This window comes from Pteropus medius, unplaced genomic scaffold, assembly GCF_902729225.1.
Source record: "Pteropus medius unplaced genomic scaffold, Ma_sr-lr_union100, whole genome shotgun sequence".
NCBI lineage: Eukaryota > Metazoa > Chordata > Mammalia > Chiroptera > Pteropodidae > Pteropus > Pteropus medius.
In genome coordinates this window covers 630343-657104 of record NW_024346824.1, presented here as the reverse complement: position 1 = coordinate 657104, position 26762 = coordinate 630343, and the positions used below count along the sequence as shown (strand labels likewise).

At 38.7% G+C, this 26762-nt stretch overlaps 2 protein-coding genes and 1 pseudogene across 4 annotated transcripts; 1 reads left to right on the top strand and 2 right to left on the bottom strand.

Moving 5' to 3' along the window:
- Window positions 1-2387: 2387 nt before the first annotated feature.
- Window positions 2388-7870, bottom strand: EXO5 (exonuclease 5). 2 transcript variants are annotated; one of them, XM_039876670.1, is made up of 3 exons: window positions 7579-7870; window positions 6694-6750; window positions 2388-3865 (listed from the first exon to the last, which is right to left on the bottom strand). In XM_039876670.1, exon 3 carries the CDS (start codon window positions 3837-3839, stop codon window positions 2751-2753), a length of 1089 nt encoding a protein of 362 aa, XP_039732604.1. In that variant the 5' UTR covers window positions 3840-3865; window positions 6694-6750; window positions 7579-7870; the 3' UTR covers window positions 2388-2750. The 2 variants fall into 2 exon arrangements, with proteins under 2 accessions (XP_039732604.1, XP_039732603.1); XM_039876669.1 differs by having other exon boundaries at window positions 6694-7869.
- A 3614-nt stretch (window positions 7871-11484) lies between these two features.
- Window positions 11485-11599, top strand: LOC120614047 (uncharacterized; annotated as a pseudogene).
- Window positions 11600-14296: 2697 nt separating this feature from the next.
- ZFP69 (ZFP69 zinc finger protein) lies at window positions 14297-26688 on the bottom strand. 2 transcript variants are annotated; one of them, XM_039876663.1, is made up of 6 exons: window positions 26032-26688; window positions 24453-24923; window positions 23024-23109; window positions 18938-19064; window positions 18526-18624; window positions 14297-15656 (listed from the first exon to the last, which is right to left on the bottom strand). In XM_039876663.1, exons 2-6 carry the CDS (start codon window positions 24574-24576, stop codon window positions 14521-14523), a joined length of 1572 nt encoding a protein of 523 aa, XP_039732597.1. In that variant the 5' UTR covers window positions 24577-24923; window positions 26032-26688; the 3' UTR covers window positions 14297-14520. The 2 variants fall into 2 exon arrangements, with proteins under 2 accessions (XP_039732597.1, XP_039732598.1); XM_039876664.1 differs by having other exon boundaries at window positions 18526-18621; window positions 26032-26687.
- Between the last annotated feature and the right edge of the window lie 74 nt (window positions 26689-26762).

Genomic DNA, 26762 nt, shown 5'->3' with positions numbered 1-26762 from the left:
TTCCATCTAGTGGATATTTTCGGATTTTTAAAAATTATGAGCCTTAACCTGAAACTGTCAGTTCTAGCACATTTTGGTACCAGGATAGAGTTGTGGGAACCAATTAAGGACTAGTCATGTTAATCTCTTCCTCTTTCCCCCAAGGGTTTAGGGTCCTTAGCAAGGCAAAAATTATCAGCTGTTTCTGAAAATCTCAATGGAGCAGAGATTGTAAGCTGTCACTCAATATCCATTCTACCCTTTTTTGCAGTTCATAGAATCTCCAGTTTTGGGGTACATGCTTTCCTAGAAAAAAATTTACATATCCCAACCTCCCTTGCAGCTAGCTATGACCAAGTGACCAAGTTTTGGCTAGTGGGATGGAAGTGGAAGCAGTGGTGCAAATTTAGGAGTGTCCTTAAAATGATGTCCTTTTCCTATTTCAGCTCTATACTGGATATGTAATGAGTGACTGTAGGTTGGCCAGCCATTCTGGACTATGAAGTAAGAAGATACATGTTGATATTAAGAGAAATAAGAGAGAAGGAACCCAGGCTCCTGACACCACAGGGTGCCACATCATACCTAGACTAACTACATTTAGGGCTCTTTTTCATAAGAAATAAAATTCTATTTTGTTTAACTACTATTATTTTGGCAATTTCTATTATGAACAATTGAACCTAAGCCTAATTAAGGTATCTGCCCATTCTCTGGCCAAGGGGGCAAGTTGAAAAAAAAAAAAATCAAGAAATAGCTTCATTGCGATGTCTCTTTTCATTTACCCACCCAACTGAAAAACATCTAAGAGGTCCATAATTTGGGGTTCAGATGCCTTAGGCAGAATTTACAAGGGAGAGATGAAATTATTTGTCATGTAAAGGCTGCAAACCAGGGAAGTATTTGTTGTAAAAAACATCATCAGTGATTCTGAGGTGATCCCAACTACAGATGCCTTAACTATTTTGTGAGAAACCATAAGTGATAACCAAAAGATGTTAACTTAAAATAAGGATTTCAGAGCTCAGGGAGTTACTGATTTACCTAATTCCTGAGTTCCGACAGGGTAACTCTGAAACCAACTGATTTTCTCATTTTCCTCTCCTTAAAGTTTCTAGTATAAATAAGATGATGCCACAAAACACTGATCAAGTTATTTTCTTGAAGACTATTAGAGTAACACTCTTTATCCCAAGGTCCACTTCACTATGCCCTCAATTTGATTTCTAACTTCCTAGGACCTAGAAAAACATGCAGTGCTTGAGGCTTAACAACAGAAAGAAAAACTTAACTGCAGTCAGACATATCTAGGCTGGAGTCTACCACTTTTAAACTGTGAGATCCTGGGTAAATTTTATTATCCTTGTAAGCCTCATTTCCCTCACCAGGGATAATAATGGATATACATAGATTTAATCATAAAAGTGCTTAGCACAGTGCCTGGTACATAACATTCACTCAGTAACTGGGAAGTTATCACAAATTTCTCAACGTCCATAAGAAAATAATATGTTAACTCAGAAGACCTCTAGAGGTAACCTATTCTTACAACTGTCCAGGTTTTACCAGTTCATGTATAACATGGAGTCACATTAATAATATTCATGTTCTGCTGGCTCTTGGCCTTTCAGTTAATATAGAAACTCCACCCCGCCAACTCCTCTTCCCTTCCATCTTCCTCTGTTGATTCTCCAGTAGTCTTCATAAACAAGTCTTTATTTTCCAGATGACTGACATCCATATCATTCTTTCCTCTGGCCTCTTGGGTGATGTTTACAGATAAGGGCTCCACTGCCTTCTAAGATGCACTGAGATTCCTCTCCACTACCTTTACACTTTCCTTAAAATGTTTTTTGTTTCTCACTTTATAAAAATGGTATCATACCTTATATAACCTTTTGGGACTTTTCACTTACTATTGTGCAGCTACATTATTGCATGTCACTGTAGCTCACTTGTTTTGACTGCTGTACCACATCATCCAGTCTTCTGATGATGGGCACCTGGATAGTTTTCAGGTTTAGGTTTCACTATTGTGAAAGTGCTACGAAGTATCTTCTTATTCACATTTCCTATTGCACTTGTATAAGAATTTCTCTTAGCCTAGGAGTGGTATATGCCTAGGAGTGGTAATGCTGGATTGTACACTGTAAATGTTACTTCATGTATTATATTTTTTAGATCTAATATTTTCATTTTTTACAACTTCCTGTTCCTGTTTCATTTTCCCTTATTTCTTTAAGCATATTTATTATGCTTAAATTTCTTGGTTTGCTCGTTCCATTAATTCTGCTTCAGAAATAAGTTTATGCAAACATTTAAAGGCCTGGAATAGCACACACGCATTTATAGTGGTCTTCTTTGAAAGACTGAGATTATGGGAGAAAAAAATCAGTTCAACCAACCTGGACAGTGTTTCATTTTATTATGCAAAATGTAGAAAAATAGGAAAGGGACTTAACAGAAACTGAAGAATTTTCTTAGGAAAGCAGTGACTGCTGAAGGATACCTTTACTCCAGCTATGTTTGGCAATCTATGGCAAAACTCCAGGTACAGTATAAACCCAGATCTCTCCCACTCACCCCTGACCCTTGGTCCTGAATTTGAAGTTAGCCATTGAGGAACTATAAAAAGAACCAAAATAGGAACAGTCTCCATGAAAGCGAAGATCAGATACTGGTCCTCTTTCACTCTGTTGAGTACATCAGGAGCAGGAAGGATCGGTTTCTGAAGGCATTCCTTCTGTTCATCTGGCTTTTTTGGCTTGGGGCTATAGCATGGAACTGTGCACCCCACCACCCTTCCTCCACTCACAGATATCTGCATAGTTGCATGTCCGGCATTTCCACGCTTCCTCCACATCAACCCCATGAGGCTCTCGTTGGCCCATCCAGTAGGCCATATAGTGCTGCACTTTGCTTTTCAGCTCCTTCTCTTCATAGGCCACAATCTCCGTACCCAGCACAGTGGTAGTCTCTTGGTGGATATACTCAATTTTCATAATATCAATAACTGGGAGGTCAGACTGTGTTAGAGACAAAAAGACCAGCTCCATAAGGTCACCCAAGGACTTCACAGAGAAGCCTCCCTTCTGGGCATGCTTCAACACATAAGGTCCCAGTGGCTTTTCTGGACACAATTTTACATGGTGGATTAGGCTAGCAGTGGTCACATTACCTTGTACCATGGCATCAAAAATATATTTGTATAGGCTGACTTGAAAACAGTCTTTTTTTTTCTGGGCTTCCAGAGGGAGCACAGGGCGTTTGCGTGTCTTGAGTTCAACAAGTTCCAGTTCCCCCTTGGCTGTATAGTGCAGCTCATCGATTACTCCAGCAAGAAGCACACCCTCCATTTCTCCAAACACTGGAAACTCTCTGATGCACCCTTCTGACTGCAGAGTAGGAACCATTGATAATATGTTCAGAAACTTAACTGCCCAAGCATCTTCTTTAGTGGTGATGGGGATAGTTACAAGATCATGAACTTCTAGTTCTCTGGCTAGGTGGATGCTGGCACCAGTGTCCAAAATAGCTGCTTTCTCGGGTGCCAAGAAACCAGGAAATTCCTTCCCATATACCATTTGCTGTTCACACCAGTTCTGAGTGGACAGGTCAGTCACATACAAATATTTAAGGTGGAATCGCTCCATGGGTGATGAGATATCCAATTCTCTTTTCCACATCGGTAAGCATATGACGTTGCCATCCTTTTCGGGGAGTTCAGATGAGGGGCCAGGCTTACTAAGTAAAGCACCTGACTCTTTGAAATCTTCTAGATCCAGAAACTCCGAGTCACTCAGGTCTGAGAACCCTGAGGCTTCTGCTGACACCGTCTCCTCTTCCTTAGTCTCTGCCATGGCACAGTTGTGGACTGGGTTAGACCCTGCATATCATATTAAAGAAATGCATTATCCAAATAAAAAATTTCTAAAGAACATTTTCAAATTCCAATGAGGTAAAACGAATCATGACTATTGCGTGTGATTTTAAGTAAATCACCTTCCTTGGCCTCAATGTCATTTAAAAGATTTGAGATTTGCCTTTTCCACTTCAAAATTCTACTGACTTGGGACATTATTTTATTATTTTATGTGAATACAGATCTTTGTAAATGTTGGAGCAATGTTTGACAGTTTACCATGGGCCACTTCTACAATTCTTCTGATACAAAGTCCTTGACTAGGAAGATAAATCACAACTACAAACTGTTCCTGGAGAAAAATCAGCTCTACAATGACTTTTTAAATGTTGTTCTCAAGAACACAGTATGGCAAATTTAAAAACTAACTATAGATAAATACAAACATCCACTCAAACACAAATAGCATGAGGTAATGAGAGAGGCTGTTCACAGTGACAGGTGGAAATCAGTTGCTTTTTATACTTAAGATATAGTAAGGAAGTAGCAAGGAAAAAAAGCTCTTGGTGGATTTTACTTTACCCCTTCTGACTTTATCCTCTTAACATTGTAAAAACTGGTGTTTCCCTCCACAAGACATTAGCTTATGATGGAAAACTTCTGTCAATAAGTAGTATTAAGATATCACTATATTTGCTATAAATAATAATATTTATTATGCGGTTATTGTGTACTAGACACTGAGACGAGTTCTTCACAACTAATATCTCATTGCTCTACTGTGAGACAGGTACTTTTTTAAAATTTTCACTATGAAAAATTTCACACATACAGAGAAATAAAAAGGACAATGAACACCCATATATACACCATCCAGATAAACGACTGTTGATACGTTGCTGTTATTTGCTTCTTTCACGTGCCTTTTTTTTTTTTTTGGCTGAACTATTTTAAAGTAAATTACAGACATCATAACACTTCAAATATAAATGTTTCGGCATATATTTCCAAATAAGCACATTCTCCTACACTAACTACAATGCTATTGTCATATTTTACAAATACAATAATTCCTTAACACTCTTGTCTGCATTCAAATTTCTCCAACTTCCCTAAAATGTCTTGGATAGCTTTTCTTTAAACCAGGAAACAAAGCTCACACATTGTATTTGACTTGTTTTGTCTCTCAGATATATTTAATCTTAAGAAACTAGGCAAAGTATCTTGTGATACTTTTTAAGCCTTCCTCCTAATCTCACATATCTAACACTGCATAGAGAGAAAACAAAACAAAACAAGATATGACCAGCTGACTAGTATTTGACTTTGTGTGCTAGGAAGATAATTTGACAAAGAATTTAAGCAGATTGAGGGAACTATGAGCCCGCTTTCCTCCTTGCTATTCTAATAAGCAATGAATAAGCTGAATGTATCAACTTAAAAGCTTAAGAACTGATGCCTTGAAATGGTATACTTCAACAGTAATAAAACACAGAAATTGCACATTTGTACAAGTGTCTTAAATTGTAAATGTGCCTTAAATGATGATAATTTCAAAATGAGTAATGTTATTTGGACTATGAAGTCCCTGAAGGTTGGTGAGAAAGTCCCTGAAAGTTAGTGAAAAAGTCCCTGAAGGTTAGTTTCCACCAAGAAACTAAAGTTAAAGTAGCAATGAACATGATGTATACTTTGTAGGTTTCCTTTCCCTTTGCAGGGAGGGCGCTAAATTCAAATCCATTGATCTTGAAAATATTTTATTTCACATATCCAGACCTGGGCTATTCGGTATGTAGCCACTGACTACAAGTAGCTAAACTTAATTAAAATACATAAAATTTAAAACTCATTTTTTCAGTTGCATTAGGCACATTTCAAGTGCTCAGTAGCTACATGTGGCTAGTGGGTACCACATTATAAGGCACAGATATAGAGCATTTCCCTTATCACAGAAAGCTCTATTGGGCAGTAGTGATTTAGATTATTCACATGTATTAACTCCCTAAAGAAAGAGGAAGCTCTTGAAAGGTATGGACTTTCCAATTGTTTTACATACAACGTTGAGAACAGAGCAATCCTAAACAAGCAAGTGAAATGTTTTGTTGAGAAGACACAAAGCGGGGCGGGGAGCATTATCTGCAGACTTATTCTTCTCAAAGAAGAAAGCAATACACTGGGGATGTGTTTCTTGGACGTCCCTATGCAGAAAAAATCCAGGCGAGAGCATGATGCAGTGTACTGTGTGCCAAAATGCAGTCTGGATTATCTGATGCAAGATAATTTTACACAGTACATTGATCAACATTTTTAGATATACCTTAGAATAAAAGTAAAGCTATTAGAGCATCCATGAAATGTATAATTTCATAGATAATGTTTCTTGCAGGACAAGTTTGATTTCTAAATAACTGTAAGTAAAAATTAAAAATATGAGACTAACAATAAAAGTACTACATAGGTATGGCAAAAATCATTTGGTGATAAGTGAATGAGATGTTTAGGAAACAGCAGCATAGTGTCAAGAGTCTTGGGGACCTACAGATATGGATTCTGGATCTGACCCTGACTAGATCAGTAGTTTTTAGTAGTATGCTACTTGCCTTAGGAGCACTCTACTGCAAGTGTTTAGTTTTCTTGGGGCTTACATCTTTAGAGTATTCCTTCCAACTGGACTCAGCTACTCAAATGATTGCATGATTAAACAGTGTATATACACACACACAAACACACACATACACACACACACACTCAACGGATGTGGATCTCCTTCCTCTTCCCAAGGAAGAGATGAGATTGTATCAATTTCCTTTGACAAATGAAATTAAGCCTTAGGAGAGAGGAAAACTACTTACAGGAACTTAGTTGATCTTCGTCCTCACAGGGCAAGGCAAAATGCTGAAATGACAAAGCTGAGGGAGAAGAAAGGAGTTCTGAAAGACCGGGTCTGCTTCGAAGAATCCAGATTATCAACTCTGAATCTTGCTGTGGTAGAACAGGGACTTTTGGTCCTTTCTCATTTGACCACTGCCTCACATTGTGGCGTTTCCTCCTCTCTGATCCACACCGCACAGACTGTTGCCCACCCGAGGTCCTAGATAACGTTTGCCTCTCTCGAGGGACAAATCCTCCATGAATTCTTCATTTTCCCCGTACCCTGGATGCAGTGACTTGATGCAGTCCCTGCTCTTTGTAAGCAAAAGGATCAAAAATAACCAAGGTCCCCCAGGACTTCTGCGGTCAGTTCTCTCTTCCAGGCCCGAGCTCAGTTCAGAAGCTCAGGGAGAGAATTCAGGTCAGACTGAGGCTTTTATTCTTTGATGGGTTCCTGCTGCTTGCGTAACTGCCAGTGCTGTCACCCTCAACATCCTGACTTCTTCGGAGCAGTCCGGACTTACGGGCTCCGAAAACGTTTGCATTCTGCGGGGACTTTTCCACCAGACCCACATCACTGTCTTCCCGGGAGTTCCACGCATGGCCTAAAGTTTACTAAACGCTTCCTACAATGTCTTGTAGGAGCCGAGAATGACAGCAAGCGGTTGTAGGCCTCCGGAAGGGGTCCCAGCTCATCGCAGGGTCTTCCGAGAGCGAAAGGTCGAGAACCCAGAGGAGCCTGGTCTGCCTGGGAACCTCTGCCACTTGAGGAGGGGTGGGGGACGCGGCAACCGCGGGGACAGACCCCTGGGCTCCAAAACACAGCCCCTCAGTCCGCCACCCCCATTCGGCGGCCTTCTCCTAACCTCGGATACGTCTGCGAACCCCCAACTCCACCGGGCTCCGCCACGACCTCGGAAATGCTCCAGTGCGCTAATCCAAACCAGCGTGAGCAGGTTGACAAGCGGCCCTCTCCTTCCCCGCGACACACAAAGGTGCAGAAAACCAGGCCCAGAATCCACAGCGGCTGCCCAAGGACCGCCCCATCCCAGAGGCCTCAGCGGCACCGCCTGGTCCTGCAGAGGCTGCGGTTCCGCTGGAGTCAACAAGCTTCCCCGCGGAGGAGCGTCTTCACGCGGGTTCTACCTCTGGGCAGGCCCTTCCTGTGCGCAGCTGGCTTTGCGTGTGATTTAATTCCGGACGGAACTAAGCTATCATTTGACTTTGAAGCGGGGGAAGGCGGGGGGAGACTAGGAGAGAGGGGGAAGTCTTCCAGCTACTGCCAAGCCCGTATCCAAGGAAGGTCTGGGCACCTGCTCTCTGCCCGTTAAGTGTTGCGTCTTTGCTTTGCCACCCTAGGTTTTTGTATTCCCCTCTTTGCACCTCTCACCAGCTTTCCCAGCCGAGAGAACAACCACGAACTCTTCAAAGATGCTGTCGCTCGTCTCATAAATGTTTTTTTTTATTTACTTACATTTTAATTGACCCTTTTAAATTGAGAAATGTAACAATTGCATTTAGAAATATGAAATGAAGGTATGAATAATAATTATTGGACATGTATTGCCGCATCCAGCAAGTGATAAATCCTGCCACGTCCAGCGCAGCTCTGGAAAATAATCCTGAGTGGGAACCGTGAGAGATTGAGAAAAGAAGGAAGACAGCTGGGATCGGGAGGCCCGCTATCCACTGATGATGGAGTAGAGAGAGATTTTATTTTTGCAAGTTGCTTTTATACAAGAGCATACATTTGCTGGCTAAAATAAGATTATCCCCACCCAACCTACACACCCTGCTATAATCATTTGCATTTCAGCACCGCAATGTTCTCCAATCAGTTCCTACTTCCCCATTCTTAGGATTTGTGGAGGTGAGGCAACCCTTGGTTGGCTTCACAGATTGCAAGGGCCTTGTCAGCTTGGCTCTCCACGTGTTCTCATTAAAGCAAAAATAGAATAGTGTCAGGCCCTTCCCAAGCACATTCCCATGCCTCCTTCCTGAGGAAACCACTAGCTTGACTTTTACAAGTCACTCTTTACTTTTCTTTACAGTTTTATCACATATTTGGAAACTTGATTTCTGACAAAGATGACATTGCATAGCAATGGAGAAAAGATGGTCTTTTCAATGAAGGTTCTGTTACAGTAGGGTAATCTTATTTTAAAAATAATGAGACCTCTATCTGACTTCATCACAAAAATCAATTCCAGAAGGATTAAAGACCTAAATGTGAAAAACTAAACTATAAAGCTTTTAGAACGTAATATGGCAAAGTACCCTTTGGGCTTCATTTTAGGGAAAATAATTCTTAAATAAAAATACGAAAATGTTAAATAAACTACAAAGATTATTTTGGGTCAGTTGAGGGAAATTTAAATGTGACTCGTGTATTGGTAATAGTATCAATCAATTATAATATCTTGAGTGTGATAATGATTTTGTGGTTGTGTAGGAAAACGTTCCTGGAAATATTAAAGTTGGAAAGTCTTTTTAATCAAATGAAATATGAGTAGGCACTGCTAGATTGAGGCTAGAGGTTTCTGCCTCCTCCCCAGCATAACCTTCTTTCACCAGGATATAACTCTCAAAGCCAGGAAAACCCCTCCTCAGCAGTTTCACACATTGACCTATCTTCAGATGGAGTTGGGGGCAGGTAATGCTGCTGGATAGAGTGAAGCAAAATATATTCAGAAACGATCATGGAGTCTCTGGGGAAAAGAAATACCCCAAATAGCAGAACCATGTTCCCCAAAGCTTTTATTCTCAAGACCGTGGGACTCAAATTTCAGAAAAAAATGTCCTTCCTCCAACAGACTATCCTGAGAAGTCTGGATATTTAAGCCTCATCCATATTCAGAGTCATTGATTTAGTTCATTTATCTTCAAGATACCTGTAACCAAAGAAATACCATTAGACACAAATGGTGTTTTCCTCTGTTTCCATCTTTCCTTCCTTGCTCTTTCAGAGTACAGAATTTGTACCTCTAACATCACACTGTTTACGGTCTACCATGTAAGTGTTTATCTATATGATAAAGTGTTTGTCTATATGAGTACTCTCCAGAGCTTCATTGTCCAACACAGTAGCCACTAGCCACATGTGACTCTTAAGCACTTGAAATGTGGCTAGTCCAAAATGAGATGAGCTGTAACTATAAAATGCACATCATGTTTTTGAGACTTAGTATGAAGAAAAGCAAAATAAGCAATGATTTTTATATTGATTACATGTTGAAATGCTATTTGAATATATTGGATTAAATGAATAAATGTTATATTTTAAATTTAATTTTACTTATTGTATTAATGTGGCTGCTAGAAAGTTTTAAATTACATATGTAGTTCACATTTGTGTTTGGGCTCACATATCTCTTAGACAATGCTGCTCTAGAGCATCAGAGCCTAAGGGCAGGGAATTTATCTTGCTCTAGTTTGTGTTCCTCACAGGTGCTAGAACATTTATTGACATGATTTTTATATGCTCAGTAGAAGCCCACTGACAACATTCTGTATCTGATAGTCTCTTCTCCATATTAAGATCAGCCTTTCTTCAGCAAAACACAAATGCCCAGTAATTGAAAGGGCATTGCTTAGTTGGAGAAAGCCAGAGAAGGCAGCCCTAAGTTAGGAATTTGGGGGAGGTGGAAATGAGCTAAGGATGTAAGACTGGGGCATGCTTCTGCTAAAAAAAGAAAAAGAAAAAGAAAAAAAGGCAGCTTCAGATATAGCACTTTTGAATCTGTGAATCAATTAGGGTTTACTTATTTATACAAGTTTTAAAACCCAGGAGCTCTAGCTTGATCCATGGGGTTCAACAGCATGACTATAATTGATCTCTCTCCATTTTGTGGATATATTTCCAGTGTGTTTGCTCCATTTGCAGGCAGCCTCCCTCTTCTCCCACTGCCAGTAGCTTCAGATTAATGTTCAGTGGAAAAAGAAGACATTCATTTCCCTAATACCTCAAAGATAAGTCCAGAAATTGTCCTATGGTCCCTAATTAGCCTAACTGTGGTTATAAGTCAATCTTAGCCAGAGTTTTCTAGAAAACAGCAAGGGTAAGAAGGAAGTGAAGCAAAAACATGAAACAAATTGAAGTGGTCCAGCATTGGCTATTGCTTCATGTCGAGCCCTGGTCTTCCATATTGATTCTGGAGTAACTTCGCAAAATTCAAATTCCATGTTTTCACTCTCTGGTCAAAAAACCTATAGGATAAGGCCTATTTCTTTGGTTTATTTAGTAAATTCAGCCAAGAATTCAATTGTTCATCCAAGAAGGCATAAATTTTGTGAGGTGTATATTTCCTGACAATGTAACAAACTAAGATTGGGACGATGAATAAGAGCTAGCTAAACAAAGAAATTGGGTAGAAGGAATTAAAAATAGCACAGTTGAGGATCAGAACTCATGAAATAGCATGGAATATCTAGAAGACCATAAGATGTTTATGGCTGGAGTGAAGTATGCTTGGGGGGAAATTTGGGAGCCACTATCAGAAAAATAAAGTGTTCTATATCAAGTGTCCTATATTAAAGAATCTGATCTTTATCTTCAAGTTATGAAAAAACAGGAATTTTAAACAATAATGTCATTTGATTAGATGTTTTCTAACGGTCTAGCAGCAGTGGGGCGAGTGGAGAGATGAGTTCGGATTAGATATATAGAAAAACCAGTTGGAAACCTATTTAAGCATCTAGGAAGTGCTAAGAGCCTGATTAAAGCACTAACAATGAGAATGGAGTGGAGAATATAAATTGAAGTCCTAAATAGCATCTACGGCCATGCCACCCTGAACAAGGCCGATCCCTTCTGATCTCGGAAGCTAAGCAGGGTTGGGCCTGGTTAGTACTTGGGAGACCATCTAGGAAGACCAGGTGTTGTAGACGTAAAAAATAAAAAGTAAGGGATTGTAAACTGATGAGGTCCTTGCAATCTGTGAGGTCAACCAAGGGTTGCCTTGCCTAAAAATAAATAAGAAATTTAAAAAATCAATAGAAAAAAAGAATCCTAAATAGCATATAAAGGATCTGACGACTGACTGAGGGTGGTGATGAATGAAGGAGAGGAAGAACTTTAAACTGGAGAATTGGATAGGTGGTGGTACCACTTCCTCGATTAAGGAATACAGATTTTATTGAAAAAAAAATTATGAGTTTTAGACATATTTCATGGTAACCAGAGGATATCCAAGTGGGACAAGTGTTCTGGAGCTCAGGAGATATTTCTAAGACATAAGATGTAGATGTAAGAAGTGTTGGAATGTTTAACAAAATCAATCAGAGAAACTAGCTTGAGAAGAGAATATGCCTAAGGATATACAGCTCTGAGGAAGAACATTCACTGACCAGCAGAGGGAAAAGTTCCTGTGGGAGAAATGGAATGAATAGGCACTAATAAAAGGCAAGCCCAGTGGGTAAGCTCTGAATCATAACTTATGAAGACCTCCAGGGCCATAGCAGACCTAAGAAGTAAAGCTCTTAGAATGGCAGAGAGCAGCTCTGTTTAGTTATTAAGGGCAGGTGTTTGAAAAGCTAGGCTAACAAACTAAAAAAAAATGCTCTCAAAAATGTGACTCAGGTAAAAGGATATGAATAATTAAAGGAAATCCACCGTTTCTTCATCTATAAAGTGAGGAGTTTTGATTAGGCGAATTCCTAGACACTTTCCAGTTCTAAAGTTCTGATCCGATGATCTGGCATTGAAAAATGGGTAGAATTTGGAATTCTATGAGCAATAACCGTTTCTTTTGCTTACCTGCTCATCCAGCCCCCCATTCACCACGCCATCTACATGGTTCTCATAGAAGCTGAGATCTACTCCTTCAGTTGACTTTAGAGATGATTACCTGACCTAGGTGGGCCAATGAGACCCTCCCTAGGATTTTGGATAGGAAATGAGAAAGAAAAGACAGCTTTTCTCTGGATGATGGAAACTGAATATATGTAAAATCTAGAGTTGACAGTAATCATGATTCACGATGAGGTGTTCAAAAAAAGAAAAAAAGACAGAATGTAGACAATTCGAGAAGTAGAGGTGACAAATGGAGAGAAAACTGCCTGGGTTTTCCAAAATACTTTAGGTTCTGGTCCCAGTCCACTGTTAGAAGCTATTGCAACCTGAGTTACATGAGATACCCCCAATATCCCGCTAATAACACCTTCTTTGAGACAAATAGCACCAGTTGATTTGTTATTTACAAACTAAAGTCTCAACTAATATACTTAGGGCACATATGGGAAAGAAAAAAGTAAATGGGAGAAAATCATGAAAACTTTAATAAAATGTTACCGAACTGAAAAATGAACAGGTATGAAATCACTGTGGTCTTGACCTTGGTGTTGTTTTCACAACATAAGCAATGTCAACTTATTAATTAATGCTCTCATTCATTGTTTATTAATTTAAAAATGTGTCCTACTCTTCTTTCTCCCTCAATGTGTTCATAACTCGGTAACACAACCATCCTGTAAAATGCTACATATGGTCAGTTGATCATGACAGACCCTGCCATCGAGCACCATGACTCAATTGGCAGTTTTTCTCCATTCCAATCAAAATTGTTGCAGCCAAGATTATATTTGCTAAGGCAGGTGGATTAGTCTCTTTAAAGGGACTCTCATTCATCAGATAGTTCCAGTCTCAAAACTTAGGGACTATAGCAGTTGGTGGAGAAATGTCTTCTTCTCCAGTTGAGAAATGATGGGCTTGGCTGCTATTAGATAAGATGCAGATTCCTCTCTGGCTCCAGGGATGGCAAGTGCTGATCTTTCTGGGAATGTAGCTCAGCTGCTACTTCTAGACTATGTTACTGAGACAAGTTGGTATTTCTTTGATAGCTGATAGGGCTGTTGGTCTAAGAGATGCTTCAGCACAAGATATTGAGTTTTATATCTTGCTGGTGGGAAAATAAATTGGTCCAACCTCTATGAAAGTCAAGTTGGCAACATCCATCATACAAATGCACACATCCTCTAGCACCAAAATTCCAGTTCTAGGAATTTACCCTACATGTATACTTACACGTGTGAGAAGTAAGAATGTATAAGACTATTCACTGTAACATCATATACGCAAGATTGGAAATACAAAAGTCCATCTATAGTGGACTGGCTAAATAAAAACTACATTCAAACCATGGAATACTATGCAGCTATAAACAATAAGTAGGCACTTGATCTACTGATATGGAATGACCTCTGTGATATATGGTAATATTAAGTGCAGATGTTTCTGTATAGGTTGCCATTAATGCTTAAAAAGAAAAACTATATATTTGTATTCCCTTGGATATAAGTAGAAAAACCTCTGGAAGGGCATGCAAAAAATTGTTATAAAAAATGGTTGCCTCTAGGTAGAATTTGGTGGTGAGGGAATGGAAGACGACTTTTCACTTATACGACTGCCTGTGCCTTTTCAACTTTGTACACGTGAAAGTTTTTCTCATTAAAAAAATAAAATTTTAATTTAAAAAATGGGGGTGGTGACATTTTAAATAGTACTTCCCAAACGCTGGTCTGTAAATCAGTGCATGCCCATGAATAATAGTTAATCTACCATGAAATCAGAAAAATAATAATAATATGTGAATTTTCCATATGGCTGAATTTAATTTGAAGGACCATCCTTTATTCTTAAGTACTTTGTATGGAGGTGTTAGTAGATAGTCATTACCAATGTAGTGTTTATTTACACAATGGGCATAATTTAAAAGTTGGCATCATTATATCAATAAATCAAGAGTGCTGAAACAAAGTATAGAATCACTGATTTAGACATGGCTTTTGTTCTCATGTTGGATAATCAGCTGTTACATGTTATTTCGGAAGGCATTCCTCCTATGTATTTCATGATGTCGAGTAAGTGATGAATTATAGCTGAAGGCTTTTCCACATTCATTACATTCATAAGGTTTTTCTCCAGTGTGATGTCTCTGATGTTTCTTAAAGGATGAATCATGCCTATAGGCTTTTCCACAGCGGTTGCATTCATATGCTTTCACTCCTGTATGAACAGTTTTATGGTTGCTAAGGTGTATCCTCTGCCTAAAGGCCTTACCACATTCCTTACATTTGTAGGGTCTCTCCCCAGTATGAATTCTCTGATGATGCGTTAGATATGCTCTATGACTAAAGGTTTTACAACATGCAGTGCATGCATAGGGCTTCTCCCCAGTGTGAATTCTTACATGTTCACTAAGGTGTCTAATCTGTCGAAAGGTTTTCCCACATTCATTGCAGGTAAAGGGTTTCTCTCCAGAATGAGTTCTCAAATGTTGAATCAAACTAATGTTCTGGCTGAAAGCTTTTTGACATTTATCACATACATAGGGTTTCTCCCCAGTGTGAGTTCTGTGATGCTGATTAAGAGACGAGCGATGTCTGAAGGCTTTGCCACATTCTTCACATTCAAAAGGTTTCTCACCAGTATGGATTCTCTGGTGGGTATTAAGGGATGCACTTTGACTAAAGGCCCTTCCACATTCCTTACATCTGAAAGGTTTCTCACCAGTATGAATTCTCATGTGTTCAGTGAGATGAATGGGCTGTTTGAAGATTTTTTCACATATATTACATTCATAGGTTTTTGTTCTTATGTAACTTGTTGGATGATTAATCAAATCTAATTTGTATTTTTTCCTCTTTCTAAGTGTGTCATATTTACGGTGCCTCTGTTCTAAAATAACATTTGAACTCACAATATTTTCCCCAAATTTGTTAGTTTCTTGGCCTCTCTTCTTGTGAGTCAAGATGGTTTGTCTTACAACTCTTCCATGGGCATCCCGATGCCTTTCTAATTCATCATCATATTTGGAGACTTTTTCCAATGTGGAACAAATGACATCATCCCTCACAAACCTTTCCATCATAATGCCATGATATAACTGTTTCTGCAAAATAGCATTCTTTGCAGTTGACATACTGGTTTCTGTTTTACTCTTCAAGTCTGAAAGAAATGGAAAAAATACAAATAGTTTATATTCTTTATGCTTTGAAAAATCAATTATTATAGTGGGTATGAAATAGAGATTTAGATAACAATACATACAAAGTACATGAGATTTTGATAATATTTAAATATGGTTATGCAGCCTGAAGAGGTAATGAGGAATTAAGAAACAGTAAATAGAGTAAAAGTGTAACTTCATATAGAGAGTAAAATTTGAGCAATTAACTCCTGCTTTTTCTAATAACACTAAATAATGAAATTTCAGAACTATGTCTTAACAATATGTTTTTAAATTGACAACTACTTTTAGAAAACCATCTCAGAAAGATAAAAAGATATCCGTCCCTCAACCCCAGCAGCAGTCTGAGACATTAGTTCAAAAACTAAGGTTGGAACTAATGATATTCACAAGAACATTAAGCTGTATTTTATTGAAACTCATGTTAATATTTACACATTGTTGTTTCTTGTGCTTATTAATCTGTCCCTGGAAGTGTTATTTATACAAAGAAGACTTGTAAGAAACCCAGACTATGTTGCTACTATTGCTATTTTTTATGAAAATATCCTTTAACCTTTAAAATTCTGGCTGGTTTTCTTACTTGATAACTTGTTGTATGCATTACTAATATTTCATCTGATAGCTCTGTATTCCTGAAAGGTAAAACATCTTGTAGGATGTTTTTGTCAACACAAAAGGATTATCAGTACTTCCAAATTCCACATTCTAAATGAATAGAAGTAAGAACAGAGTCTCTGTTCTGCAGGCTCCCGACTCTGGTCCTGAATAGTGGAGGAGGAAGAGAAGACAGGGAAAGATGAAGCTGCCATCTCTGTCTGCCTCCCCAGTTCAGTATCTAGGCCTACAGTAGGCCCAAGCTAGGGGAGAAGAGGAGATTTAACTTTGAATGAAGATGAGAGTTTTTATTATTGTACTGAACTAAACATTTTACTAAAATCAGACTGTTTTTATTATTTAAAGGGACTGGGCCATCAATGGGAACTCTTTGAGATTTCATCCAGAGGCAGAGAAAGAATATAACTGTTGTTTTTATTATTATTTTCATTATTATAAGTTGAAAATGAGAAAACCTGAGAATGTACTGGAATTAATAACAGAGTGAAACAAGGTGATCAGCTATAAGATCAATATACAAAACCAATTGTTATTATACACAAGCAACAGACAAAAAAACACAATTTTAAATGTCATCTATAAAAAAGACAAAATATAGGGTCTTCAACATGAATGTAAGAAAAGAGATTCAATATGTAAAAGAGCTTTATGGGGAAAATCCTGAAACTTTATTGGAAAAAAATTAGGAAATATCAATAAACAGAGCAATATACCATGTTCCTGAACAGCAAGACTCAATAGCATAATATTAATCCTCCCAAATTGGTCTATAAATTCAATTCTATTCTAATCAAACTACCACTAGAGTATTTATAAGTGTGTGTATGTAATGCATGCATTATATAATTTTGATGCATTATATATATTTGATGCATTCATTATACAACTTGTATGGAAAAGCAAGGGGTTAAGAATAGCCAGGATAATTTTGAAGAACAAGATAGGAGAACTACCTCTACCAGATATTAAGTTTCAGATGAAATACAGTAATTAAGACAGCCTGGCATTAGAGTAGCTATAGAAAAACAGAAAACTGGAACAGAATAGAGAGCCCAGAAATAGACCCAAGCAGATAAACAAACTTGACAGGTGACAGAGTACCATTAACTATTAATAAATAACTATTAATAATTGTAATAATAAACTTATAAATTATTCGTAGACTGATTATCCATGGGAAAAATATTACACTACTCACTTCACACTATATATAAAATAAATCTCAGGTAAATTAAACCTCATTAAACCTAAGAAACACGTGTATACGTACACAAGAAGATACATACATGAAGATTGACTGCAGCATCTTTGTAAGCCCCAATTTAGAAACAGTATAAATGTTTACCAACAGGAAAGTGGATAAATAAACTGTGGTTTATTAAGTCAACGAAGTGTACGAACTGGAACAATACGGATAAATAGGAACAGTGTTGAATGAGAAAAGCAAGTAGAAGAAGTATATTTACCTTTTATTTAAAAATAAGATATGAAAAAGTGCTATATATTGTTGAGGGATATACACATATAATAAAATTATGACGACATATATGAGAATGGTAATATTTATACTCAGAAAAGTTGTTTTTTTCAAAAGGTAGGAGGGGAACAATGAGGCTTCAACTCTATTTTATTTCTTAATCTAGGTGGAAGCTACAAAGAAACTTGTTATAGTGTTCTCTATGCCTTTCTGAACATCAAAAATATTTCATAAAATGGCAGACTTTAAGGAGATTGTGGTAGATCTTTGAATTTGGTGAGAAGGAATCCTGTGGTAATTTCTCTTGCAGGAAATTGTAATTGTTACAAAAAATTAAGATACCTGAGTTAAAAAGAGTGGGAACTGAAAGCTAGGATTATTAAATGAAAGATGGTGAACAGAATACAAGAGAGAATATTAAGATTTGTAGACTGCAGTGAGAATCCTAAAAAGAGATCTGTCTTCTGTAAGGATAGACCACATACAGCTGACTAAATAGAGAAAGGAGTTTTCAATTGCTGACTTTAGGATACTAAAGAAAAAGGGAAAATCAAGTTTAACCTTAATGAAGATAAGACTTCTCTTCCCTCCAACTCCAGAAAAACTTTCCCAAGGTCAAGTGGAAAAAAAGAGGTGGCAGAGTGAGGGGTGAAGTCAAGTCTAATGCATGACCTGTCCAGTGGCCACAGCCTAGAAAAGACTTTGGGCACGCCGGCCTACATATGAAAACCTAGTATCTGCCTTGGTCTCACCTGAACTGGGATGTCCTGGGCCTTCTTTCTCTGTTATCCATGGGTCTTCTCCTTTTTCCAACTGGGAAATTACCCTAGGTTTGGAAATTTGATATCCTGCTTATGGAATAAAAAAAGAATATCAATGTTTATGCTGAAGTCTAAGAGCTACCCCCAGAATTTAGTTCCAGTCCTCTGATAGGGTTTCTGAAAATAGAAAGGGGCACCACACCATGTCTATTCTAGCTCTACAAAGTAAAGTTGTTCCCCTGAAGAAGGAGAATCGGATATGTCCTGACTTGATTTTCAAAGGAATGAGACATCTTGAATACAGGACCCAAGGCCAAGATCCAGGGAATCTACAACATTTAACAATTTAGAAATAATGATTCTCCTGTAATGGGCAGGTTTTATACGTTTAGCCCATCCTTACCCACTGAGACCAGGTTCCCGTAGTTTTCCAACATCACCTCCCGGTACAAATTCTGGTGAGCAGGAGTCAGTTGCCCCCACTCCTCCTGAGTGAAGTTCACAGATATGTCCTTGAAGGTCAATCGTTCCTAGAATATCAAATATATTTATTTTCAGCCAGAGATCACCTCCATCAAAGTCCAAGGAGTTCTGATAGTATTCTAAGTTTCAAGGGATTCTAAATTGTTTTACTTGGAGCCTCCTCTAGATCTGTTTAGAAATTCTCTAGAGATTACATAAATAATTCAATACATAGAAAGACAGGTGGTCATATGTGCCTTGGAAACTATTAAGCAGGATAAGGAGAATAGAGAGAGTCACAGTGAGGGTAGTGATGTTGGAGAAGGCCTCTCTGAAAAGGGTGACATTTGACCAGAGGTGTGAATTCAGTGAGGAAAAGTCATGTGGAAGTTTAAAGGGAGAAAATTTTAGGTTGGTATAAAGGAACTAAGGTGAGAGTGACCTTGCCTTGTCTGAGAAACAGAAAAGTGAACAGTATCAGTGGAGGCAGGTTAGTAAAGGGGAGAGTGAAAGAAGATGAGATCAGAGAGGCCTGGGGAGGAGAGGGAGAAGGTAGAAAGGCTTTTAGCACCTATTGTGCAAAGACCAAGGCATTCCTGCTGACCTTAAATTCTGGGAGACTCTCTTTAGGTTTAATAAACAAAACTGTCCAGAACTGTAGTCTTAACTCCTTCCTAGCTCAAATACTGAAGAAATAAAAAAAAAGATCATCCCCTCCACAGTGCTGGCGTGGGGTACTGGTAGCTGGGTTAATCAGAAGTGAACTCAATCAAAGCTGTATCTTAGCCAGACCACAGCCACAGCTCTAGGAGAAATATGAAGAATCAGTACTTATTAACCACTAGAGGAAAGGGCTTAGAGTATTTTAGAAATAAACAGAATGAGACAAAACAAACTATATATATGTTTAAACCTCCACTATTCTTTTATTCACAGTATCTGAACTATAATAAAAATTGTCAGACATGTGAATAAGGAGGAAAATCTGACCTATAATCAATAAAAATCAATAGAAGCAAACATGGGTGACCAAGTCATTAAAATTAGTAGACAAAAAGTTTAAAGCAATTATTAAAATATGTTAAATAATTTAAAATAAAATATAGATAGAATGGGTGAAAACATGAGCAATTGAGGGAGAGACAGAAATGCTAAAAAAAGAACTAAATGAAAATTCTACAGCCGAAAAATATATCTGAAAAGCCCACTGGATGGGCTTAATGGCAGACTAGACTCTGATAAAGACAAGATCAGTAAAACTTAAGACAGTTCAGTAGATATTATTAAAACTGAAGTACGAAGAGAAAAAAAATCTGGGATATCAAGCAGTTTCATATACATATCTTTAGAATCTCAGGAGATGAGAAAATGGGCAGAAAAATATTTGAAGAGATAAAGGCTGAAAAGTTTCCAAATCAATCCACAGATTCAAGAAGCTCAGCGAGCCCCAGAAAAAATAAATTCAAAGAAAACCATTCCCATGCACATCAGAGTAAAAGTGCTGAAGAACAAAGTTAAAAGAGAAGATTGCAAAAGTAGCCAAAAGAAGGCAGGAAAGAAGGCAAAAGAAAAACAAGGAAAGTGTCATTAAAAAAAAGCAGACACACCATATATAGGCAAATGATAAGAAAAACAGCTAACTTCTCATCCTGAACAATATAAATAAAAGATCATAAAACATCTTTATAGTGCTTAAAAGAAAGAACAGTCAACCTAGAAATCTATATCCAGTAAAAGATCCTCAAATAGGAAGATAATATAAAGATATTTTTAGATCAACAAAAAACAGTGAGAATTTGTCATCAGGACACCCACACTACAAGAAATGCTAAAAGACATTCTTTAGTCTGCAGGGAAATGATGCCAGATAGAAGCTCAGAACTAAAGGAAGGAATTAAGAGTGCCAGAATTGGTAAATATGTGGGTACATATGAAAGACTCATTTTCTTTTCCTTTTCTTAATTTTTCTATGACACAATTTACTGTTAAAAGTAAAAATAAGAACAATGTATTGTGGGGTTTATAACATGTTAAGTGAAACGTATGATGACAATATACAAAGAATGAGAGAGAGTAAATAGAAATATAATGCTTTCATATTGTTTGTGAAACAGTATAATATTAATTCGAAGCAACTGTGATATGTTAAAAAATGTATATTGTAATGGCTAAAGTAACCGCTAAAAACAATCAAAGAAGTATAGCTAAAAACTAATTAGGGACATAAAATGGAATACTAAAAAACTGTTCAATTCAAAAGAAGGCAGGAGAGGAAGGACAAAGAAACAAAGAACAGATGGGACAAACAGCAAACAAAGAACAAGATTATACACTTAAATCCCATTCTATTAATGATTATGTAAATGAACTAACCAAGCAAGACCCAGCTATATTTAAGAAGGTCACACTTTAAATATAAAGACACAGGTAGGTCAAAAGTAAAAGAATGTAAAAAGCTATATCATACAAACAATAACTAAAAGAACACCGGAGAAACTATATTAAATAAGACAAAGTGGACTTCAGAAAAAGGAATATTACTAGGTATAAAAAGAGACATTTCATAATGATAAAGGGTCAGTTCATCAGGAAGACAACAATCCCACACATTTATGCATCTAATAGAATTCAAACTAGAGTTGATAGAATTAAAGGGTGATATGGACAAAACCACAATAATTAGAGATTTTAATATTCCTCTCTCAGTAATTGACACAAGTAGACAAAAATTCGTTAAGGATATAGCTTGAACAACTTATTGCTAACTTAACCTGACATTTATAGAACATTATACCTAACGACTAGAGAATATACATTCTTATTAAAACCTTCTATTTTGAGATAATTTTACAGGATTTTATATGTAAATCTATTTACATGCAGTTATAAGAAATAATACAGAGATCTCATATACTCTCTCCTGGGGGTGAAGCAGAGTTTTGATTAGAAAGAGGTATGAGGAAACTTTCTGAGATTGTGGGCATGTTCTTTATCTTGATTTAATTGCATGGTACACACATACTATGCACTTTCTTAAGTGTTTTTTTCCCATATGTAAATTATACCACAATTTAAAAAAATTAATCTTTTCCCAGTGCTAAGAATCCCATCAGTTTTTGATAAATGTCAGGAAGAAATTCCAGAAAAGTAGAATACAGAAATAAGTTAACTCTTTAAAAAATTAGACTATTGTCACTTCTTCCATATTTCTGTAAATAACTTTAGAATGCATTTCAATCCTAGAAGGTATTAGCATCTGAATTAGTTGCAGAAATGGGACTATGTATACTTAGATCACTAAGCTAGTAAATACAAAAGAAGAATTCAATTCCTTTACCATCTAATCCTTTACCATCTAATTTCAGAACCCAAGTTCTTTTCACTTGAAATTCTTCTGTTCTCGAATAACATCTTCTCTTTAATAGTCTTCCCTTCTTGTTTATTCAACAATTTTCCTTCTGTTTCACCTATTCTTCTCACCACTCCTGATGCCCTGCTGTATCTGCTTGGCCTACTGTGTGCAATGTGTGGCATGACCATTTCTTCTTTACTCACTTCTTTGGCTGCAGTTTGTCCTCTGTTCCCAATACTACACTAAAGGTCACCTCATGAAGTTCACAAGCAATATATGTACATCATTAAGAATGTCAGAACTTTCTTCTCACTTACAAAGTCTGTCTTTTAATATGAAATACTCAAATAAAATGAGGCTTATCCTAGATCCCAAGTGGTATCTGTTGGTTTTTAGGGGCTAGAATGATATCATTCATTTTGCTTTCTCTACAGAAATTAGCACAACATTAGATCTAGATGTTGGTTAGAAACAAGAGTTACACAGTGGGAAGCCACTATAAGGACATAAATTGCTACCACCACGGCCCAGTTTTCTGTATAAGAGCAACTTGCTCTAGCTCCCAAGGTTGAATTCATTAGCCTCAATACTCCCTTTACTCCCCAAAAAAGGGGCAAGTTATGGCCTTAAAAACCAAAAAGCATGTCAAGAAAATGAGAGCGAACTCCAACCCACCTGGGATTCTGCAGTCGAGGCCCTAGAGGTCACTTCATCCTTTAAACTTTCTCCCTGGGTCTCATCAGCATCCTGAGATAGCAGAGCTGAGGAAGGAAAAGAGCCATGAAGTTTGCATCTCCCCAAATCCCCCAAACCAAAAAACTGCCTGCAGACCTGCTGAATGTGGCTCTTCCCTCAATATATTCACAAAGAGGGACATTTAGAATGACGCAAGAGCAGACTGGAGCCTCCTTAATGAGATCTGCTGTGCACTGCTTTGGGGATCAGTATTTCCCAATGGTCAATCCTGGTCCAAAAACACAGATCCACCAGACCGTGCCTCTGTTCAAAGGTTCCCCAAAACAAAGAAAAATCCAGACATTTCCCATGGCCTTCTAGGCACTCTATAATCTCCCTGGAGCATATTTTCCCATCATTGATTGCCTCTAATCACCATCCTTTACCTGTTGACACATACATTGACCACATTCTTAACCCTCAGTTAGACTACAACATTCTCCATTCTCTGAACCACTCTTCAAGGTATCCACTCATGTATCCTTTCCCCAAATCATCTCTAAAAAACTTGTACAACTTTCAAGGCCAAATTCAATGCTATCTCATTTGTTAAAATTTCTCATAAATACAATCGGAAGAATGCTTCCCATCCCTTGTCTTCCAAAAGAATTTTACCATAGCATTTTCCTAGGCTACCTGCTATTATTTTGATCTGGGTATGTGTCTATCTCTATCAATTAATAATTAGCACTAAAGATCATTATTCATTTTTCCATCTGTCAAGGTGCTTAGCAAAGTCCCTGCTTGGCACAGTGAGAATACAATAAATATTGGCTGTTTTTGAAGTGTTAAAGGTATGAACTAAGAGACCACATGAAACACACGAATTCCTCTGTCCATCTATCTATCCTGACCACAACACTAAATAACATGTAATCTTGGACATGTTTCTCATTGAACCCTTATATTTCAAGGTAAAATGAAAGTAATCAAGCATATCATTCCTTCCTCTCAGTAGAAGATGAAAACGAACAGATACTCGTGAAAAATATTAGTTTGGGGCTAAAATGACTGAAACTTGTGAAAGAAAACCATTGGAGGTCCTAAAGGTGCAAAAGCCTTTGACCTTGCTGTCTATGAATCACATTTACACACTTGGGAGTGGCTGGTGGGGAACACTTGTGCCTGTCTTCTTGTCATGTGTGTATCTGAGGATGGGAGATGGGAGCAGCATGGAGCGGCATGGAGCAGAATATTTTCTCTCATAGCTATTCCCTTCCCAAAAGCCACAAGTATGAACCTCAGAGACCTGCTTTCCCTCAATTTTCTCCCAAGAGATCAGAACAATGAAATATGTATCTATCTTTTCACACACAAACGAGACCTCCTTCTTCTCCTTCCATCCCCACAACCATCGGTCTATTCTCACCTTCTCCTTCAAAGAGCTTAGTCACATCCTCCCACAGAAGCGCCCCCTGGGCCTTCTTAGGATGGTGCAATTTCACCCAGGTGCTGGCCTGGGTGGGCAAGGTGATCAGGAGCTGCTGCAGCATGACCACAACCTGTTGGCTGGGCTTGTCCACTTCTGATGGGGAAACTGCCAGAACCTCTGCTGAGGGGCTTCACAGTTGTGTGGTCTTCCGATCACAATTTCCAGCCTTCAGCATGTTCCTGCGGCACCAGATCCTAGGGGCTCCTAGAAGCCGATGTGACTTTAACAATGCTGAAAAACTCGCTCCTCTCTTAAATTCAGTACTGCCTCCTTGGGAGGCAGCCGGTTGAGGAGGTCTGAGTGCATGCCTTTGTTCTTCTAGAGGAGCAAAAGGCAGGAGATGAGGAATCCAGAAGCACTGATCATACAGCCAGAACTCCAGAGCTTGCAAAAAAAATATATTCAAAACTGCAAAAGATCCAAAAACAAAGATTTGCCATCAATGTGAGAATAAGTATAATCAATGCTCTTGGATATGACTCCACCTCCCAGTTCCATACACACATACACAAAAAGCGAAAGATACACAAACATGCACAGATTCTGCCTTAACTTCTCTCTTTGTAAGCTGCATGCATGTTTGAAATCAGACAGCCTGGGTTAGAATCCTGATACTTGCATTTAAAAACTCTGAGGCACTTCAACTGTCTGAGCTTCAGTTTCTTCATCTATAAAATAGGAATAATAATATATGTTTTTTCTTCATAGGGTTGTAATGTTGATTAGAGACAATGTTAGGCATACGGCAAACTCTTAAACATTGTTATAAACATTTTGTTTTAATGCTGCATCATAGCGTATCTTTTAAAGTTATTTTTTAAAACAATTAGAGATCTCAATTTAAAGTTCCTTTCAAGTATCTCAACTGATGGAATAATCACATAGCTGCAGTTTTCACATAGGCAAGCAGTGACAGACACATCACAACCCATGTGATTCCCTAGCAGCGGGCAAGTCCTTTTAACCTCTTTGTTAAGATGCATCCTGGTTTCAAAAATGTCAAAATTGGGAGAGAGGGTAAATCGTTAAATGGAGGAAATACAGTACCTCGAGTATAATGAGTACTGCATAGCTGTTTGTAACAGGCAAATTTGGAAAAAAAAACAAAACAAAAAACTCAAATGTATCATCTAAATCATCCAACTCCTGGCATCTGAGCAGGTTAAGTCCAGGTCCATTGTATCTGGAGCCCCAAGAACAGTCCTAGCTTCGTGGAAAGGAGGCCAACCCAACTTTTTGAAGTTTGTTGGGTAGGGTATGTGGTTTACTGGTGTATCTTTTTTTCAGCTGTAACTGATGAAGAGAAAGGAGCTGCACATCCTATGAACTCTGGAGAATGTGGGAAATATGCTGTCTCTGAATATATAACAAATGTCTTGTTACAAAGGTGGAGAAACTTATGAAACAGTTAATGACAGAGAATCTTCCTTTCAAAGATGCCCCTTTTCGCTGCTCCCAAATATGCCTCCCTCGGACTTAGAAACAACAGACACAGGCGATGTAGCCTCCTACTCACCAGATCGCCCTTGGACGCAGGTAGGACCAGAGACCCGGGCGTAAGTGCACTCGCTCTCGAGGCTTTCAGCTCCAGAGGGTGTCTCTTTAGAGGAGGACTGAGTGGTAACGGATTTGTTCGTGCCCAGCCTTTTACAGACAGACCACATCCCCACTCAACACAACCATTCCTCAAAAAAACCAAAATACAAAAAACAAACAATCAAAAAACAGCCAATGTTCACGTCGGCCTCCGGACTGGAGGTGGGTCTTCTCCAAATTCCCCACGACAGGCGGCCTAGGGAGGGTGCTGCTGCTCCACGTCAACCCACCGTCTTCCAAGGTGGCCTTTCTCAGCTGCACCCACAAGAGCCGGGCTCTGGGGGCCGCAGTGGGAGGGGTGCCCTGAACTGGCTTTCCGCGGACCCGGGCGAGGATACACCTCGCCAGCTGCGGCTCTAATGCCCGGGAGGCGGCAGTGGCCAGGTCCCCAGTGCCCCGCTTCTTGGGCCGCAGCGCGGTGTCTCCCCGCGCCTCTACCTCCCCACGCGCCCTCCCGGTTGCCAGCGCTGCGAGTCGCCCTAGCGCAGGCCCCGGTGGGCCCCCGGGTGCGGCCCACCCACGCGGCCGTGCCGCCACCCAGTCCAGCGCCCTAGCGTCTTCCGGTGGGCGCCTCAAGCCCGGCTGCAGGCTCCGCCCCGCCCGCTGCCGGCTCCGCCCACGAGGGCCGCCAGAAGCCCGCCCGCTCCGGGA

Bases quoted from the DNA above. Each gene is read 5' to 3' on its own strand.
- EXO5 (XM_039876670.1), bottom strand. From the start codon at position 3,839: ATGGCAGAGACTAAGGAAGAGGAGACGGTGTCAGCAGAAGCCTCAGGG.
- ZFP69 (XM_039876663.1), bottom strand. From the start codon at position 24,576: ATGCTGCAGCAGCTCCTGATCACCTTGCCCACCCAGGCCAGCACCTGG. The intron at 23,110-24,452 runs GTGAGAATAGAC...TTCCTTCCTCAG, and splicing joins TAAGCTCTTTGAAGGAGAAG to CTCTGCTATCTCAGGATGCT. The intron at 18,625-18,937 runs GTAAGGATGGGC...TTATTCCATAAG, and splicing joins CGGGAACCTGGTCTCAGTGG to CAGGATATCAAATTTCCAAA.